This window comes from Corticium candelabrum, chromosome 15 (genome assembly GCF_963422355.1).
Source record: "Corticium candelabrum chromosome 15, ooCorCand1.1, whole genome shotgun sequence".
NCBI classification, from domain to species: domain Eukaryota; kingdom Metazoa; phylum Porifera; class Homoscleromorpha; order Homosclerophorida; family Plakinidae; genus Corticium; species Corticium candelabrum.
In genome coordinates, this window is record NC_085099.1 from 6,859,757 (window position 1) to 6,881,005 (window position 21,249).

The 21,249-nt window shown below is 43.0% G+C and overlaps 2 protein-coding genes across 2 annotated transcripts; both read left to right on the plus strand.

Moving 5' to 3' along the window:
* The first annotated feature begins 76 nt into the window (after positions 1–76).
* Positions 77–6,792, plus strand: LOC134191586 (transcription factor IIIB 90 kDa subunit-like). Its single transcript, XM_062660207.1, has 3 exons — positions 77–257; positions 315–401; positions 6,720–6,792. Exons 1-3 carry the CDS (start codon positions 77–79, stop codon positions 6,773–6,775), a joined length of 324 nt encoding a protein of 107 aa, XP_062516191.1. The 3' UTR covers positions 6,776–6,792.
* A 4,069-nt stretch (positions 6,793–10,861) lies between these two features.
* LOC134191312 (transcription factor IIIB 90 kDa subunit-like) lies at positions 10,862–13,302 on the plus strand. The gene is made up of 7 exons (XM_062659916.1): positions 10,862–11,315; positions 11,397–11,428; positions 11,480–11,552; positions 11,608–11,757; positions 11,812–11,905; positions 11,958–12,081; positions 12,761–13,302. The coding sequence occupies exons 1-7, from the start codon at positions 11,126–11,128 to the stop codon at positions 12,845–12,847; spliced, it is 750 nt and encodes a 249-aa protein (XP_062515900.1). The 5' UTR covers positions 10,862–11,125; the 3' UTR covers positions 12,848–13,302.
* Positions 13,303–21,249: the final 7,947 nt, after the last annotated feature.

The window sequence follows — 21,249 nt, forward strand, 5'->3', positions numbered from 1 at the left end:
GTCCAGATTTGCAACAACTTTTTGAGTTGAGGGTGCGGCAGGTCGTAACTCCAAAGACACAGAGGAAGCCCGGATAATGGCTTCTGTCTGCTCCAACTGCGGTGGAACAGACATAGAACACGATAATGCCAGAGGTGATGCTGTGTGCACGAGCTGTGGTTCTGTTCTGGAGGATAATATTATTGTCAGTGACCTGAGCTTCCAGGAGACGTCCAGTGGCGGTGCCAGCGTCATTGGACAGTTTGTATCAACAGAAGGTTTGTAGACGTTTCAAGGCTAGCTAACTTGTTTTAGCACGTGCTAAATCTTGATAGAGGGGAGCAAGACGGGAAGATTGGGACGAGGGGGTGGTTTTGGGAGAGGATTCAATAGAGAATCAAGAGAGATTACTCTACAGAACGGTAGGTCTCTGTGTAAATATTGTGTGAAGGCACGACATCACATATATGTATGACTCATGTCAAAACTCTTTAATTGCGTGGCTTCCAAAACCCTACAACGTACATCCCTCCTTTCTTTGATAGAGTCTTACATCAAAATTATCGGACACTGGCATACGGAAACCAGAGGAAGGTTTCTAGTATCTAAGGCATGAATGTAAAGTAGTCACACGGTAACACGACGTACTAGATTCAGCTTAACAGAGGCGGATCCAGAGCCTGATCGAAGGGGGCACAAAGACTAATCAGGAATATTATGACATCACATTAATTAAAAGTGAGGTAGAAATTGCTTTAGTCGTCCATTAAATTAAAATGACAGATGTTTTAAATTCTGTTTTGGGAAACGTGCCCAGTAGGCAGAATTACGGAACTTCGGGAAGACAATCTGCAGCAAAGTCTTTCTGGTAAGGAACTTTAGCCCCATAAACGTGCACATATACCTAAAAGGCTGCAAACCCTATTCAGACGCTTACAATGCCAACAATGACATACCAACATACGACAAATAGTGCAAACTATATTCAATCTAACAATACCAACACTAAGATACCGACAACCTTTGAGTGACAACAGAACCAAAACGAGGCTAGGTAATTTCACAACTATAGTATTTTCATCTGGTAATGAAACATTAACGTATACTATGGTATTCATCAATTTTAGTAAAACCTCTCTAAATTGTCCAAGCATTTTAGTTTGCACCACCTTTTTCCAATCTGGATCCGCCACTGGTGTCTATTCAAGAGGATTAACAGTGGCGTATCCAGACTGTAAAAAGGTGGTGCGAACTAAAATGCTTGGACATTGTAGAGCAAGTTTACTAAAATTTGGTGAATACCACAGTATACATTAATGTTTCATCACCAGATGAATTTTGTATCTACAACATAACTAGTATCATGGTATATTCATGAGGAACAGGAAACATACCTTTCTTGCATGCAGACTGCATGCAAAAGGTTAACGTCTTAAAACTTACCTAAAGTCTACAATGGGCCAAGAAGGACTCATTGGACTTAAAGTTCAATTATGGAACTGACGTTGATTATGATGCATCTTTGGATATATGTCTGTCAAACAACATTGCAGGATGTCTTTCTTCAACTCACTGGATGTCACAAATCACTTGAGTTATGGGAGGGGCTAGTCTCACCTGGGGAGTTGTGATTAGGGAATTGAACTACAGAGCCACGTGACAGATGGATTGACTGAAATACTGGCGTTTGGACTGGAGACCGCCTTTTGATGAATTGGAGAGAGAGCTGAACAACCGAGAGGCAAGTGAGGAGCGAGTCGAGAGGCGCTTGTGTCAGAGGAGCGCAGAGACAGGGAGAAGAAGTTGCAGGAATCCGTTAGAACTTTAGTGAGGACCGTGTACTTACATCTTGAGTTAAGCACTTACATCTTGAGTTAATCCTAAGTGTACACTCGTAACTAACGTCCTTGTCCATGAAGCCTTAGCAACGACTGTCCTTCATCATCCTAGTTACCTTCTTTACATACTATAACGCGACACTGGACAGTAATTAATTAATTAAAGATTTTAGTCCACTGATACTGTGCTAACAGCAGCAACTGGTTTAAGAGTAAGAATGTTAGGAAAATTACTTTTGACACATTGTTTGATAGCTTTTATATCTAGGAATGACAATTGTCTCAGTTTGCTTTCCAGCACAACAGTTCTATAGCTAACAATTTTTTGAGTTGTCTAGTGGAAAAGGTTATCATTCCTGTCCTTACCAGGACCTTGTATTTTTGTTCTCCAAACTCGGACACTGGCATGCGGAAACCAAATGGAGATTTCTTGTATCTAAGGCATGAATGTAGAGTGGTCACATGGTAACACGACGTGCTAGATTGAGCTTGATCACTTGGTGTATTGCTGTTCACTGTATTAAAAAAGGTAGAGCTTCTGCTACTTTTCCAGTATATCGGACACACCCATCAAATATTGGACAGCCGCCGGTTTTTGCTTTTGATGGTACCACAGTTCACTGTTTGCACTTTGACATAATAGGTAAATGTCTCTTCTAATCACAGTGATAACAACAGATCAGCAGCTTTGTGCGTTGCTCATCAGGAAGCTGAAGAAGAAGGCCTGGTCTTGTTATCTAATATCGGACACTTGAGTTTGCTTGATGCGTGTGCAATATAGGCAAGAACCGCGATGAATTGTGTTAATGCTGACTGCAGACAATTTGTAAATGCCTGCGAGCATGAAGAGCCTTTGACTCGTCTTTGTATTAAAAGAATTAGTTGCAGAGAATAGTAGATGATCTTGACAGAGCTCAATCTAATGCTGCATGTCTGCCCATTAGATGTGCGAAATAAGCACAAAAATTCATGTTCTAAATAATGTCTAACTGTCATGCATGCATGGGTAAGGAACGAATGAGAAATTGCCTAGTAGCTTGCACATTGTGTGGACATTATCAGCTAGTTAATGCCTCGTTAAAGTCTTTCAATTGAACTTATAGTTAATAATTATTTAGTTCAATTTATTTTGCACTGTATTTTATACCTCTCTAATTCCAAAGCCTACTTGAGCACAACCAACCACAAAATTTGCAATTGCTTCCTCTTCAACATCATTCAAGTGCCGTTCAGGTTTTTGATTGGTTTCCACCATAAACTCTTCCACTTGCATAGTCTCCCAAGGTTGATTCAGGAATTCCATACTGCTCTGCAACTGACCACACCAACTTTCCTTGCTCCTTCAAAGCAGTCTCTATTCTATATCAACGTACTTTCCCCAAGACATCATGCAATGTTGTTGTTCGTGGACTCTTCAGCAGTGTCTGAGATTGCTCTCGCATGCTAGACAAATGAATTATTTTTGAAGAAAGTGGTAGCTTGCTTGAATCACCATCACATCTCAGCATTGCTTTAGCGGTCGTCCACAAACAAATGAATCTACAGGTGCTAAACTGAGTAGTCTATGTTTAGAGAACTTCTATAGCCCTCTCAATTCCTTATTTGCATATACTTCAAACAATTTTTGAACATGGATTTCTGCAATCGTAGCTGTGTATTTTGTGTCTGTAATGAGCATACAGCTATCATAGGAGTCATTTCAAGATCTACTTTTGTCTCTGAATACTTTTGTTTGATATGGAGACGAGCCAAAGACTTTCCGTGCTCGATGGGCATTTAGTAGACGTCTGCAGTCAGCATTAACACAATTCATTGCAGTTCTTGCCCAGTGTTCTTGCCAGTACCATCAGTACTGTCAATATGACATTTGGGAGAGGGAAGGGACATTTGGAGTGGGGAAAACAGCATTTATTGACGGTTGGGACAGAATTGGAAAGCCTTAGCATGCATAGTGTGAGATCACGGATCTAAAGACATTAGTGGTCGTGATGGTCCCAACGTTGCTACAGAACAATACATATTCTCATGTCAGACATCTGGTAATCTTAGGGAGTGCGTGCATGGTCTCCTTGTTGGTGTTTGAGGTGAATTCCTTTCACACAAGAAGTGCTAATGAGTGACTGTGGTTGCAGCAGGTGTTCTACTAATTACTGTTTATTTTTAATCTCATGTTTTGTACTGTACACCCTTTCTCTTTTAGGTCAGCTCATAAGTCCAGTTTTAAGTCAACTTGTCATTGTAATAATCTATTGTATTATCTGTTTGTCTGTGTGTGTTATGTTGCATTTGATTCTAATACAACTAGAGAACAGATAAAGTAATTTTATGATGTCAGTACCAAATACGTCAACATCAAACATTTGATGACGTCATTAATGACGTCATTATATTTAATGATGTCATATTGATGGTTGGCAAAATATCCTGGCTAGAATGCTATTGCCTATATTGCACTCGCATCTAGCAGCAAAGTCAGGTGTCCGATATTAGAGAACAAGACCAGTCCTTCAGCTTTCTGAAGAGCAACGTGCAAAGCTGCCAATCTGTTGTTATCACTGCAATTAGGAGAGACATGTAGCTATTATGTCAAAGTGCAGACAGTGAACTGTGGTACCATCGAAAGCAAAAACCGGTGGCTGTCCGGTATTTGATGGGCGTGTCGGATAGGGGAAAAGTAGCGGAAGCTTTACTTTGTTACCGTGAACAGCAATACGCCAAGCGATCAAGCTCAATCTAGCATGTTGTGTTACTGTGTGACTACTCTCTACATTCATGCCTTAGATACAAGAAATCTTTGTCTGGTTTCCGTACGCCTGTGTCCCATATTGGAGAGCGTCCAATAATTGATGTAAGATTCTAGTTACTATGCCTAAACGGTTTGTTCTTGCCTTGTCTGATCTTATTGGACATTTTTGGTATCTGTCTCTCCATCTGGTTTGGTCTTTTTCCTCAGATCTTCTTATTCACCAGAATCAGCCTATGGGTATTCCACTTGAACCCATCTTCCAACCTGAATGTATTCTGACACTGACAAAGTCTTCCTTGTACTGGTATTGGTTTGAGAACCTTGGCTTTAGTATATCTCTCTTTCAAGGTCTTATCTCCTTAAACAATATGCTGTTTCTCACACTAACTGAGCTATCCACTCTTTCTTCATATTCCACAATTTGCTTCCTCAACTCCTTCATGTTGTTTCTCTCAACTTTTGTTTGGGTACTAGCTGAAGAATGGTTAGAGGGCACTTAACTTTGTCTACTGATCATAATTATTGCTGCACTCTCATTAGTCAGGGTGTAAGCAATGGTAGACTCAAGCCTGTTTCACTCCACCCTGTTATTCCCTGGATTGTCAATCCTCGGCGGAGAGAGACTTGTACTGGACTGCCTACTGATGTCACTTAGTGCTTTCCATTATTGCACATTGCGTGCCAGCTGCCTTTTGCACATTACACACCCCTTGGTAATTACCTTCCTTAGTTGTTTTGACGCGGCACACAAGCACTTCACAATCGCCAGGAGATTGGCAGAAAGCGAGTGAACAATGTATTTAGAGTGGAGAGATCGATCTGTAGGTTGCTTGACTGAATTATCGGCAATGCATCATCAGCATGCGTTGGAATGTTTTGACACTCTGTTCTTTTTGAAAGCCTGTTGTTTTGCAGTAGACTAGACACTGTATGGCATAGCAACAGACTTTCACAGCTTAGGCCTACGTATGCTGTAGAAGAATTCACTTGTTGAGACGACACTACTTACTAACAAATCATGATATTATGATACAACTTGTCAAGTGACAACCACTAAACGGCTCCTGGGAGCCATTTATGTAACCTGTCTGTTAGAAGCATGACCTCTTCAAGTTTATTGCATCAGAAGAAGGCAGTCCGGTACCAGTCTCTCTCCGCCAAGGATTGACATTTCGGGGAATGGCGAAGACGGGGAGAGACTGGCTCGACTGTAAAGAAATGGATCTATAATTGCCCGGGTAAACAAAACTCATCTAACAGCCTTCTGAAACAACAAACCTGAACTAATTGAGCTTGTAAATCTCTCTTTAACACTTTGTTGAATTACTTCTCCCGTTAGCCTTGTGCTTTGTAATAAGCTGTCTTTAGATGTTGACTACATTTATTTACAAAAAATGTGCCAAACTCAGAAGAGATAAATGAGGACTTTTGTCTGTCATAATTGATTGTGATAAATCTCATCTACAATACATCTTCCAAACAACTAATCACATTAGTAGATGTTGTCACATTACTTGTTGGCTAGACCTCTGGTTATTCAGAGAAGACTTTGAATAGCTATCAAGTGGTGAAAGGCAGATGACACTTTCTCTAAATCTTCCACAATGCTTACCTGTGACTTGTCCCATGGACATGCTAGCTACAGATATTGCAGACTTATCTGTATACTAGCTGAATAGCATATTCTCTGCACAGGCAGATTAGATTATTAGTTAGTTAATTAATTTTAACATTGTATGCAAATTTATGTTGTTGCATGAGTGTTCCATTTTGAGACACAAAGTATATCTTGTTCACAAGCATTTTAGTCTGTTCTGAAGGATTAGCAGTCGGACAGAATTCTCATAAAGTATTTCATTCAGAATTATATCTCGTTCAGTGATATCCCGTTCTGAGAAATTAGCAAGAATTGGGTATCTCATAGTATATATGCCATTACAGATCCCTTTCTTCACTGGGGCTGATTGGATTATTGATTGTTAGTTAATATCCCATTGAAGACAAATAAAAATGTAACCGAGTGTAATTAGTAGTAGCGAGTTTCCCATTTGGAGTTAGAAATTCGGACATCAGAAACTTGAAAGTCATGTACAGTTACCTTCTCACCCGGATAAGTTTTCGTCGTATATATAACAAATTCATGTCTCATCTCGCAGCCATTTCAACAGTCCCGTTGGACTTTGTCACTTTGAAGACGTTGCTGCTGTTGTAGGAACAGGTGTAGCGAACATGGCAGCTACTTGACTTGCTTACATGGGCAATCGAAGGTAGGCATATTTTTAAAGACTCAGATATAGTTGAAGATACTTTGCTTTTATTGACGTTGCTGGCAATAAATGACACCCTCTGTGCACACTGTTCGAGGTCAGAAATGGGCAGTTTAAATTTGATAGAGATCCTTTAAGCCATTCCAGAGAAATTTGAATTGGCAAGAAATCGTGTTGTCCCAAGAGACCGCTAGAAGACGAAGACACCTTCATTGTCCAGCTTGATCGATTTGGCATACGTGAGCAAAATTCGGTGGCACTGCGATTCGCTGTTTTGGAGATCGCAGGTACATAGAAACACGCGCACGCATGCACGCACACACACACACGCACACACACACACACACACACACACACACACACACACACACAAATGGCAAATGGCAAATGGATAAGGAGCTGCCGTTTACGGTTACGCCCCAGCCAGATGACTGGGTTCCTGTGCATTACACAGGAACTATGAGCCGTGCTAATCAATCTCCTGGAGCTTGGCCAGGTGCTTGCCCTGTGCAATACGCAGGAGCACCGACTGCAATGCCAACTGTGGTGTGGGCACCCGTAGTTTCATCAGGACCTGGTGGCTGATGGACTTTGTCGCAGTGTGTGTGTGTGTGTGTGTGTGTGTGTGTGTGTGTGTGTGTGTGTGTGTGTGTGTGTGTGTGTGTGTGTGTGTGTGTGTGTGTGTGTGTGTGTGTGTGTGTGTGTTTATGTATTGCACAGGACAAGTCATCTAAATAGGTCTCTGCCTTCTTGCCCCATCTTCCAAAATGTTCCAAGACTAGTGGAACCACTCTCACAGACAACGCACCAGGATGTTTTTCTTTCTCGTAGCGAGACAACTTCCTGTCTTCCCTTCTGCAGCGGCTGCTCCCTCCATAGTGGCTGACATTGGAAATATGTCTGAACTCCACTGATGAGCAAGTGCTATATCTAACTCTACATTGGAACCAATACCAGTAGAAAAAACAACAATGTCTGGGCGGCTGACAGATGTAGCATATCTATTTTTGGCTCTTTTGTGTGTTGAATTTTGAGATCGTTTAGACACTCTGACCACACAGACATGATCGAGTCATGTGATCACACAGGACCATCCCCTGTTTTGCATGTAATCTGATGATATCCGCTTGAGTCACCAGTTGCTCGTCCACAGTCACACGTCTGAATATTATCACACAAAGGCAAGGGAAGTCCAAGTCTCAGGTAAGCCGCCAACTGAAATTCGAAGGTTTAAGTGCGAGCTTCCCTGAAGTTGGAAAAGCAGACTACCAAGAGTGACCTTTGCCTTGCAGAGAGCGAAGTCTAGTGCCATCTCGAAGTGAAGTTGCATTCTCAATTAAGCAAGTAGCTTCCATTTAGCATTTTCTTTTGAGAGCTTGTGTTGAAGCCTCTTTGACTCAGACAACGTCTCCAATAAGCACTGGGATGGTGGTACAATTGAATTTAGTGTCTGACCTAGACAGCTAAAAGAGGGTGTTGACATGACAACTTTGTCTATTTCAGGTCTTATATCTGGAAAACGAATGGGCAATTCATTCAAAGAATGAGCCCATGAAGCCAGGAAGGCTGATGAAGCAACTTCTCCCGCAACGACGCGATTTCCTGCCAACAGAACCCGCCTCAAACCCGTCTCTGCTCGTGCGTGAATATCTCTGTAACGGCCAATTGGATCTGCACTGAATTTAAACTGCAAATTCCCGACATCGGGCTATATGCACAGAGTGTGTCGTTTATTGCGGGTGACGTCAGGAAAGGGAAGATATTTTTTAGTATATCCAGGTCTAGAAAAAACATGCCCACAGTCGTTTTCCCGTTTATGCCCGTTGAAGAGCTGCCACGTTCGATACACCTGTTCCCCGCAATGCCAGCAACATCTTCGAAGTGACGACGTTCAACGGGACTGTCAAAATGGCAAGAGTCAGAGACGCGTCGTGACTTGGTATATATATGGGACAGATTATCCGGGTGAGTACATAACTGCACGTGACTTCAAGTTCCTGCTGCTTGGATATATTTCCGAACGGGATTCGTGTCAAATAGAAGACAAGTTTGATACACCTGTGCCTCGCAATGGCAGCAACGTCTTTGAAGTAATTCAGCGTCCAACGGGACTGTCGAAATAGCTTCAATGGGATACTAACAATCAATAATCCAATCAATGGGATTTTTGGAAACGGGGCACTTCGTTACATTTTCTTTGTCTTCAATGGGATACTATCTATATAACAATCAATAGTCTCAGAACGGGACACCATTGACTGGGATATAACTGAACGAAATTCTTCATGAGAATTATGTCCGGCTGATAATTGTTCAGACATATACTTCATGATGATAAATTTGAACAGGATATATACTCATGCAACAACATATTGTACTGATGCGATTAATACCCCACCCCTCATGGTTGGCTAGCATCAAAGGTAAACTAGGGGATGGGACTTTACTCAAAACCTGACACCTGAAGGTGTTAATTGGTGGTAGTAATTAACTTAAACAATTGACAAGTAATAACCACCTTATTATACGGAGTATAGTCAGGTGTCTCACGCAACCGGATAATTTGTCGGCAAAATCCGAGAAGGTCATCTTGATAATGCTCCGGAAGGGCTTCAGACTCATTGGTTTTGCGCCGTAGTCCTACGTTAAAGCGTTGCTTCCGCCTGACAAGCCATCCATTGTCTGCTTTAAATCCTACAATGTTTAGTTCTGCAGCAACTCGCTTTGCTTTATCTATCAGTGCGACATTAGAAACTGCCAGGCCAAAGTTTCGCCTCTCTTGCAAAAAGTCATACACTCGGTCATCTTAATGGTTTACGTCCGTCGTGCATCTTTCTTGCTTTCTTTCCTTTGGAGTTGCTTCGTGTCGCTTTAGCTCCTCGTACTTTGCTAAATTGGTTGGCGGTTTTGACACCACCGAGCCATTGCCTCGATGCCATTCAACAACGCTGATCTTGTATTCAACAGTGAAGCTGCGATATCTCCTGGGCATAGCTGCCTAGAACACTTTGCCAAATGCCTAGGCAATTAAAGAAGCTAGTCTAGATAGAAAGCGCCAGTTAGCACCAATTAAAGACCAAAAAGGTGTGAAAATCTTAGTACCTGGACCAAAGGTGGGGATGGGACTTTACTCGAGGCCTGGAGTATTAATCGTGTCAGTACGGTATAAATTTGCACACATTGGGATACTTGATTCTTGTTAATTTCTCAGAATGGGATACAATTGAATGGGATATAACTCTGAATGAGAATTCTGTCTGGCTGCTAATTTTTCAGAACGGAGTAAAAATGCATGTGAACTCATGCAACAACATAAATTTGCATACAACATTAAAGTAATTAACTTTATGAGAATTCTGTCAGGGCTGCTAGTTCTGTGAATGAAGTATACTTCATGAATGCATACAACGATAAATTAATTAACTAACAAATAATAATAATAATAGAAATTTACTAACCAGTAGTAATGTTAATAGCTAATCTGCCAATGCGGAGAACGGGATGGCGAGCTAGTCATCCTATAACGTGTGTACATTCGGGACCCATCAGGGGTGCAAGTTCAAGTCATGTTATGGCAAGTTATGGCACAATTTGATTGGGCAAGAAACTCACATACAATTGCCTCTCTCGACTCAGAAGTATAAATGAGTACCTGGTCATTGACTGGGGGGGTGGAAAAGGCTCCCTACTGTGACAAAGTCTATTAGCCAGTGGGGTCTCGTCTATCTGGCAGTGGGGTCTCGGTGGGACTTTGGGCGCCCACACCACAGTTAGCAAATTAGAAGAAAGGAACGTTAGAGTGTATGGTCATCAAGGTAAAGTTGTATGATGTTTTAGAAAGCTCCAAGAGTGAACAGATGTGCAGTGGTAGGAGTTGCTTAGAAACGTTTAATTCAATGTGTAAATAGAATCCATGTGATGACACAGTATACTATGTCTCTTGTATCTGGTCATATGGCAATACCTTTCATATAGGTGGAGCCTAAATGCAAATGTATTTCATTTGGCAAATCTGAAACTTGCAGTTTGTTTAATCAAACTAATGAAACCACCTCCTGACATGCAGTTAACCACCTTCTTACATGCAGTTTAAGCATAATGGTATGAATTTTATTTGGGTATATGGCTGTGTTCTTGAGATTTAGAAATCTTTATGTGAGTTACTGAAGGCATGAAGGTATGGTATTGGCTACATTATATGTATTTCATGTTTCAAATCATGGCCACTTTCTGAGGCTGTGTTGCAATTGTTGCAATTGGGAGCATTGTAACTGATTTATGTGATTGCTGTTGGTATGTTATATGATTTAGGGCATCGACGAATCGCATCATTAGGCAGGCAACTACAGCTGAATCAACACTGCATAGACACTGCATATAATTTCTTCAAGATGGCTGTTGCAAATCGACTCACTCAAGGTCGTAAATCAAACCACATTGCTGCCGCATGTTTGTATCTTGTGTGTCGAACAGAAGGCACACCTCGTATCCATGCTATGTAGTGTATCATGTAATTCTTTGATATTGTCAATGTATGCTATGTCTTCCTTGACTGAATTGTTACAGATTTATTGTTAGACTTCAGTGATTGTTTGCAGGTTGTCACTTAATCATGAAATATGGCAAAGTGCATTAAAACGTTTTTACAGGTCAATGTGCATGTTCTTGGCAGAGCATATTTAAAGCTTGCAAATGCACTTTGTATTAGTGCCCCAGCTATAGGTATGCACTCTTGATACGGCCTTGTTTGTTTCCAGTCAATGTTCTGTATGTATAGATCCTTGTTTGTATGTTCATCGATTTGCCAACAAGCTGGAGTTTGGTAAACAGACACATAGTGTTGGAATGACTGCTTTGAGGTTGGTAGCAAGGATGAAGCGTGATTGGATACATCATGGTCGTCGACCATCTGGGATCTGTGGCGCAGGTGAGTATGTGCTAAATATTGCTTTGTGAGTGTCTTTACCTCTCTTCTGCACAGCTCTTCTTGTTTCATCTCGCCTTCATGGTTTTAGTCGTAGTGTGAAGGATGTTGTGAGGGTAGTTAGGATATGCGAACCGACCATTAAGAAAAGGTTATTTTTGTGTTGTTGTCTTAAGAAAGATTATATTTGGCAATGCGTGTAGGCTTGAAGAGTTTGAGAAGACTCCTTCAGGCCAGTTAACTATAGATGAATTTCTACAGATTGATTTGGAAGAAGAGAGTGACCCACCATCATTTTTAGAAGCAAGGAGACGAGCAAAGGCACAGGTATAGTACTGGTAATAGTTAGGAAAGGCCTCTTCACTCTGCAGCTGTGTCTCTCAAAGTCTATATAGTTGTTGATGCCGATGTTTGTCTATTCATGTTGACTACTGTGCTATTGCCATTCTTATAACGTGCACAAGGCCCCAATCTTAGAGCTTTGAGTGAGAGAACCTTTTGGGGACATGCCAATGCTTTGCATATGTTTTTCATTTTGTCAATTTGCAAAGTTGCAATTTGTTGCAAACATGATGATGGTGGTGTTGGCTTTGGTAACTCTTGTTGTAGCCACAAGTTTATCATGGTGATGAATCTTGCGTATTACTCACCAACTTGAGTTATAATACTTACTGCTACAACTAACTGCTCTAACTTGAATTTTCATTGAACACAAGTATCTCATTGAAATGCAAATAGGCATTGCTTACAGCAGGCAGATTAGTGACAGTAATTGTCGGCTAACACTATATTTTAGTCATGGAACCTGCTTGGTAGTGCGTATTAAGGAGTGTTAGTTGTAGAATAGGCATCCGTCAGCTAGGCATACTCGTGTTTGTGGCTGAATGTTTGACTTACTAAAGTAGTGTGAATATGTCCGACATGAATGCAGCTGCAGTGGGAATAGGTCGCTTTATAAACCAAGTTTGTGAATGAATTGTGGTAGCAGCTGTCTTGCTTACATTAGGTCAACTACAAGGAAGTGGAGAGCAATCCTGAACTTGCCAGTATGTTTCAACATTCATTGTATGATTTTGTGGTTGGTTGGCTTTAGCAGTGGAAAGAGTAAACATTTTTGGTTCTGAACAGAAATATTTGGATTTCTTTGTGTAAATTGTGTTTTGGGTGTTTGGGAGAGGTTTGGGTTCTGGGATGCTGATGATGTGTTAGGCTTGTGTTTATGGTAGGGTTATTGAGAAGCATTGAGTGCTATAGTCAGGTATACATGTGATTACTCTTATTGACTAATCTACGAGGTGTTGGCTCTTTTAAGGCATGAAGACATGTGTTTTAACTTATGAGGAGACATTTTAAAGAAAAAACTGGGAGGAATATAGTTGAACAGGAAGGTGTGGTGGTGATGGTGGTGATAAGCATGGTTTTGGTTGTACAATGAATAATTGCTATATTTTAGTACTGTGTTTGTGTTTCAACTTTTACATCTAAAGCCTATCAGGTATCGTAGTACAGATAGTCTCGCGTAGCCAGACCCTTTCCACGACGTCATACTTCCGGGAAGTACATGTATGACGCTGCAGAAGGTTCTGGCTACACGAGACTCAATTATCACAAGGTACGGGATTGACAAAGTTTTGGGGCATGGTTGGATTTGAGACCTTTAAGAATCACCTTAGAATGCAGCTAAATATCTTGAAAAAGACAGATAGAAAAGCGTACTGTACTGTTATTTGACACGTAAATGTAAATACGATTTACACGTGTTCTCTCTTTAAGTTTCTAACCACCGGTATCACTAAAGTCCCATATAAGCATTATGTAAAGGAAATGCATGCATATACTACATCTTCTTTTCTTTCAAATGAAGAAATAATGTAAGCACTAAGTAAATACAAATGTGTATTGATTTAGTTAGTGAAATTGAACATGTTTACAAGTTCAGTTCTCTGACTGTTAGACGACTCTCCCTGATCTTGTCACATACTGTTGTTCAGTAGACTGCACAGGGTTTGAGAATTCATGAAGTTGGTCCAAAGATGATTGAATATCTTGTGAGTCAGAAAAGGACGATGATTTGTCTGCTTCATCAGATAATTGACTTTCTCATGAGTCAACGAAAGACTAGCTGCGATTGCTCCACTTCGTATTCTTCCTTTCGACTGCGTCACTATTTAACTGTCGTTTGTTTGTCTGAAAGTTTTATGAGGAGTAGCCACCAGATAAGACCTCGGTGCTGCTTGCCTAACAACTGTCTCGTTCTTCTCCTTGTCTGTGATCCACACTCTATCTCCTGCCGTCAATGTCGGCAATTCTCGTACTCTATTGCATTCATCAAAATTCTCTTTCTCTTTTGAGTACTTTCTTTTTCGTAATGCTGTTAAATCCAGTATCAACGGTTTTCTTTGTTCCAGCGTTATAGGAAGTGTTGTTCATAACTTCGTACAAGTAAGAAGTTCTTTTGGACTATGGGCTCGTTTCCACTAGCGCCTAAACCGGCTTAACAAGTGGTTTAAGCTAAACAGATTTAAGGATTGACCTGTTTCCACCTGCGCTAAATCAGTTATATTCTAAACCTAAACCGATTTCTTAGATGACTCCTGACAGTGCCGTTTTGATGGATATTGACTATTTTGCTGGGATGAGATTGCCTTAAAAGATGTAAGGGTTGTTAACTATAGATGAAGGAAATGACGGAGATCGAGAGAGAGAGAGAGGAGGGAGGGAGGAGGGAGGAGGGAGGGAAGGAGGAGGGAGGGAGGGAGGGGGAGGGGGAGAGAGAGAGAGCGCGCGAGCAGTGTCCTTGGTCATTGTCATACTAGCAGACGCTAAAATCAGTGAGAACCGACAGTTACTCTGACTTGGCGACAGAGCAGCCCAATACTTCAAAATAAGGCATTCCTAGATGGATTGTTTTGCACATCTAGCACATCCTGGATGTGCAAGTTCCTAGTGGAAACAATCGCTTTTTTCAACTGGTTTAGTTTCTAAACACGGTTAAGCTAAACTAGTTTAAGTTGCAGCTAATGGAAACACAGCCTATATCCGTTACTGGGAGGAGTCGATCGATATGTCAATAAAGCCGTATAGAGATCTGTCTCTTTCGTAAACAAATCTTTGACTATTCCCGAGTGTCGTGTAGATTTCCCAGAATCTGTATGCAAAGCATATGGAGTAATCAATCTGTGTCCATGCAATAATAGCTTATCAATCTGTGTCCACGCAATAATAGATTTCGTTGCTGCAATACTTTGTCGCACAAAATTGCGGGCAATGACAGTGAGCCTGAAGACACAACTATTGGCAGATTGGATCGGATATGTAGGAGCAAGTCTAGTGGTATTTGCTATATAGAAAAAGGCAAAGATCTCGTGGCTATTCTTCGAACACTACAAGACAAAGTATGCATATCCGAAAGTGAGGTTGGTTGAGTGTGTTCCAAGTATCTCGGATAGATCTATGTCTCTTTGATCTGTCTCTTTCGATCTACAAGGCATGTTGCATGGGTCGAGGTTTTGTATACTTATATGTGAGGAAGTAGAAAAGCCATGGATGTGGGAGGCTATATACTTTATCTCGTAGTATCTATCAATACTACAAAGGCATGTAGCTATGGTGGATATAGCCTACTTCTAGATGGAAGGGTTCCTCTATTTGTGACATATCCATTGCATATAGCCAGTGCCTAGGAAGTAGAAGTAGGCTATATACATAGCTACATATTTTATATTTTGCAGTAGATGGATCCATTGAGATATGTCGTCCAATATCTTTGTAGCACGACAGTGTTGTATTGCAATATGGTATTGTGGTATCGTGTCCCGCCAATGTGCTAGACAAGTCTTCGAGTGGAGTTGCACTAGAGACTCCCAAGGAGATAGGATTGGTGTCCTTGTTGGTATGTCTTTGTTGGTATGTTTCTGCCTATCTTTGTCGGTGTGTTTTTGTTGTTGGTGCCTTGTAGTTGCCCATGCCGCTGTTTGGTTCCGTGACTCTCTCCTTGTAGTCTGTTTTTAGTCTTGTGGTGACCGTGCAGGCCTTGTAGTTGTCTGTGGCAATATTCTTGTTGTATGTGTTGTTGTCCTTGTAGCGTTGCCTTGTGGTTGCCTGTGTCACTGTCCTTGTTGTCGTGTCGTTGGCTTTTGTTGGTCTTGTTGTGTTCCGTGGTGCTGCCTTCTATTTGTCTGTGTTGTCTTTGTCTGGGCGATGAGGCCTCTGCTATGTTTGCAAAGACCCTTCGACCTATCCGAGATATTTGGAACCTATACTGTGCCGAACTTGCTTTCGGACAAATATCAGTTGTCTCATAGTGTTCGAAGAAGCTTCAAAGGCACTTTGTTTTCTTTGTAGAGTAGATGCCACTAGTCTTGCTCGTGCATATTCGATGCAATCTATCAATCACTGTGTCTGTGGACTCTTTGTATGTACAATCATTTTTGACAATCCCTTGTAGCTCTGTACTATCCACAGAATTCTTTTCCTATACAACGCCAAAGCATCTATTTTGTTTCTGGCTTGCACTTACGCGGGGGGATCTCTGCTTCTAGATTTCCATTGAGACGTCATATATGCAATCCTACTTTAGTAGAACAGTTCGGAGACCGTCTCTGTCTAGACCTAAGAGGGTATGGGGTGGTGGATAGTCATGTTTTTGTCTTGTTGGTACATGAACTCCCTTGTCTAGCATATCTTGCAGACTAGGCGTTGGACATCTGTATATACCAGCACGTCAGCCACTACTCGTGCAACTTCATCGTCGTCCACTGCGGCTTCTGCATTGGTCCCTACTGCGTCTGCATCAGCCACTACTTGTGCTGTTTCTCTATCGTCAACCAATGCTTGTTTTGCTTCTCCAGAAGTTTTGTTTTTTAAACAGGCTATGTATATGCCTACATATTTTTCTTTGCAGCGATGCACCAGTGCGAATTTCTGGATCTGTCTCTGCGTCTGTCTTCTTTGTATATATTTTCTCTCTCTTTGTTCTTGTGGGTAGGTGGTCCGTCTCTGTGAGTCCTTGGCAACACGACTATACTCAATATTGTGTAGGTACTTGCAAATAGTACTGGGAAAAGGGTGTGTGCTGTTGGGTGCTTGTATGTAAATATATGGATGTCTAGGTAGGTATATTGCGTAGTCTCTGGGTCTGTGTCTGCATCTGTATAGCTATATATTTGCTGTTTTTCATTTTTTTGTCTTTATGGCTCTGTTGATCTGTCTCAGTACCAGTACGAGATTTTCCATATGTGGGTATTGTCTGTGTGGATGGGGTGTAGGAGATTGTTTCGTGCCTATGGTGCTGAGCGGAGAAAGTAGTATGCTCTTGGTATTTCCAGTACTGTGGAATCAGATTCTAGCTCCATAGGGGTCTCCAGTAGGATTGGATCTTCTTCTACCTGGGTTTCTATGCGTCTATTGGATTTCGAAAACATAGTTGCAACAACCAAATTGTTTGCGTTTACGGTAGGCTTTGATATGATACTTGGTGTAAGATGGGGAGTCCATTGAGGTCGAAACAATACTCGATTCATGAATCTGGTAAAAGTAGCATCTCTTTGCCGTTGGTGTGTGCCCAGCCAATTTAGCATCTGGTGGAAGATGTATTCTTTCGCGGTTGGGCTCCACTGTTTCCTCATCATCCTATTCGGTTTCCTCGTCGTTCTCTGTAGAGGAGTCCTCTTGCTTGTCTGGTCGAGGACCCTCGGTTCCCTCGTCCTTGACATCCTTTTCTCTATCTGGAAGCCGCTCCTCGGGTTCTTTGGTCTCCCCTGGAGAGGGATCCTCTTGCCCTGTAGGTGGTCGAACCACTAGATGTGTGGGGCTAGTTCTAGTGTTTCAGAATTGAAATCACCTCTGCAGTCACAACCGAAAGTAGGCTGCTGACGCATAACCCTAGAACAGACTGAGGTCATACGGGTATCATTGGAAAGCTTTCCATTTGCTTTCTTCAATTACGCACACCTCTCATTTGTAGGTGCTTTACATCAGAGATAGGTCGAGTTATGTGGTAAAATTTAAGCGATAGAAAGTGGAGTCTTGTCAATCATGTACCATTCTAATTGCATACTTACTGTAATTAGATTGGTATGTTGTCCTAAATAGTAAATAAAAACAGCTTGAGAAGGTAATCTGCGTGCTAGGTACAGCCACTAAGACTCTCTATCGCTTTCTACAGCACCGTTGGCTTTGTTCTGCATAGTTTCCTGGCAAGGTATTGGAACAGCGGTAATGAGACACCTCTGCAACAATAGAGCATCCAGTACATTATAGGGTGTTAGGTATCCTACTCCACTCCCCAAAGCCAGAGGTAAATTTAAACTGGAACGGACTTTAGTATGACATGCATAGCCTGGTTCTTGAATTTGGTCTCACCAATGTGGAGGGTTTGCAATACAATAGGCTTCTCGAGCAGAGTTAGGTTGGCGTGTATTTGGTCTTTGGCAAACTTGTTGGAAGCATACAGCTTTCCTTTGATCTTGAAAGCAAATTTTTGGGTATAGCGATATGTATTTGTCATAGGCTTCTACGAGAAACTCAGTTTTGGAGGGCAGAGTCTCGAGTTTGGCGCAATCCTTGCTTGTTTTGGTGCAGACAGCAACCGCATTCTTGGCTTGGAGTCCTCTTCTTGGCTTTGTTGGGTAGTTGCCATCTCTGGGGTTTGTTGGTCGGTGTCGATTCCCTGTTGGCCTAGTACATGAATTGTAGCTAGACAATCTGGTTTCTTGGTATGGTTGTTTCCTACACCTCTGATATGACATCGAGTGGGTGCGAGGGCTTTTTGCAAAGCTTCTATTCCACCAGCGGATTCGATAGCATTTTCTAGGAACCCACCGAATACTGCTTTTTCTGTGCCTGTGCATTCATCTTTGTCGTCTATTGGGTATAGGAATAGAATGGTTTTGGGAAAATTTCAAAACATGGTTCTAGCGTAGTGTTTGCATGCATACTCTTCTTCGGCCAACTTGAGCGCTTTGGTGCAATGTTTTGGATGCGGGATCGGTACTCGTACCATTCGAGAAGTTGTTTCGTTTTCCAATTTGCACGCTTGCTCCACCGTGTCAGTGAGTTTTTGGAGTTGTGCTTTCTGTTCTGGATCTGGCCCTTGTACCACTGCTATAGGATTCCAAACTATGTCTTGGCCATCTTTCTGGAATATACGTAGTGGTTCTATGTCTATGCATAGTTGGTAGCTTGGCCGCAAAGCGAATAGACCTAATTTCCGTAGTCATCGACACACATTTCAAAATACTCTTTGCAAGCGTTCATTATCCCATATAGCCCGCTGGTGGCCCATACTACAAATCGGTTTTCTACATTGTTTCGTAGGACAACACGTACACCTTTTCTATAGAAGGGTGGTGCCTTGGACATCTTTAGCCCAAGATCTAGAATATCTCTGGCTTTGCTACAAGCGTCAATAGCTTTGTTGTAGTTATTGTAGAACGACCTATACTAGTTCTTGGACCTTTCTAGAATTCTCTTTTTGTTGGCCTTGTTCATCTACATATTTTTGCAACTTTTCCAATTCCTCTTTACGTTTATGGTGTTCTATGACAAGTTTTTGTTTTTGTAGATAGTGCTCTTGCAATTTTTGTATCTTCTGTCTCCATTCGGTCGATACCAAGGCATCTTTGACTTTTTGCAATCGTCTGTCAGTGTGTGTGTGGGATGTAGTCCGAGTATAGATTTGTTTGTTCCAATCGCATCACTCTTTTTCTTGCACCAAGTCCAAGAGACGTAAGGCGTTTCCAGCAGAAGTAGGCTTGGATCTAGCCCATTCGGATGGAGTTGTGGCTTTTTTCTTGCAGCAAGGATCATCTGGGCATTGGCTTCCTTGGTGTAGCAGTGAAGAGGCGCGATCTGGATGTTGTTTTTGTCGATGGCTAGGATGTCTATACGGAAAAGGGGACATTGACGAAATCCAAAGTCACTTGCTGCCCATTCTAGGGTGCGTTCCCACTTGTCATCGTCGACCATCTGTGTGGTCGGCACAACATGCACTCCTGCTACTCTACCTGTCTTGGTGTGTGTGTACCGAGCCACAAAGATTTGGCCTGTGGGGCGATTGGCTAGAACAAGACATCGATGTAGATCGGAAGCAAGGTTTTTCCATTGTTGGGAGGAAGGTTGTACCACAAAGAGTCCAGGGTTGTTCGACGACACCAATGCTAGTGTTTGTCCTACGAGTCGTTCTGCGGTTGTGTTGGAGAGCTTGCTGCCACAACAGGCATACAACGAGACCTCTATACGTGTGCAGTCTCGTGCTTGGACGTCAGGATGTAGAATGGTTTTGCGTAGATGTTCGATGGGGCAGTCCACAAATTCGCATAGTTTGTGCCCATGGGGACCTGGACTTCTCCCGCTTCAAATTGGGGAACAAATTTGTACAATTTGGTTCTCACCGTCTACTCATTGGGGTGAGTAGGGGTGGGATGTGTGTAGGGGTGGGATGTGTGTAGGGGTGGGATGTGTGTAGGGGTGGGATGTGTGTAGGGGTGGGATGTGTGTAGGGGTGGGATGTGTGTAGGGGTGGGATGGGTGTAGGGGTGGGATGGGTGTAGGGGTGGGATGGGTGTAGGGGTGGGATGGGTGTAGGGGTGGGATGGGTGTAGGGGTGGGATGGGTGTAGGGGTGGGATGGGTGTAGGGGTGGGATGGGTGTAGGGGTGGGATGGGTGTAGGGGTGGGATGGGTGTAGGGGTGGGATGGGTGTAGGGGTGGGATGGGTGTAGGGGTGGGATGGGTGTAGGGGTGGGATGGGTGTAGGGGTGGGATGGGTGTAGGGGTGGGATGGGTGTAGGGGTGGGATGGGTGTAGGGGTGGGATGGGTGTAGGGGTGGGATGGGTGTAGGGGTGGGATGGGTGTAGGGGTGGGATGGGTGTAGGGGTGGGATGGGTGTAGGGGTGGGATGGGTGTAGGGGTGGGATGGGTGTAGGGGTGGGATGGGTGTAGGGGTGGGATGGGTGTAGGGGTGGGATGGGTGTAGGGGTGGGATGGGTGTAGGGGTGGGATGGGTGTAGGGGTGGGATGGGTGTAGGGGTGGGATGGGTGTAGGGGTGGGATGGGTGTAGGGGTGGGATGGGTGTAGGGGTGGGATGGGTGTAGGGGTGGGATGGGTGTAGGGGTGGGATGGGTGTAGGGGTGGGATGGGTGTAGGGGTGGGATGGGTGTAGGGGTGGGATGGGTGTAGGGGTGGGATGGGTGTAGGGGTGGGATGGGTGTAGGGGTGGGATGGGTGTAGGGGTGGGATGGGTGTAGGGGTGGGATGGGTGTAGGGGTGGGATGGGTGTAGGGGTGGGATGGGTGTAGGGGTGGGATGGGTGTAGGGGTGGGATGGGTGTAGGGGTGGGATGGGTGTAGGGGTGGGATGGGTGTAGGGGTGGGATGGGTGTAGGGGTGGGATGGGTGTAGGGGTGGGATGGGTGTAGAGGTGGGTGTGTGTAGGGGTTGGATGTGTGTGTGTGTAGGTGTGAGGGTGTGGGTGTATGGGTGGGTGTGTGGGTG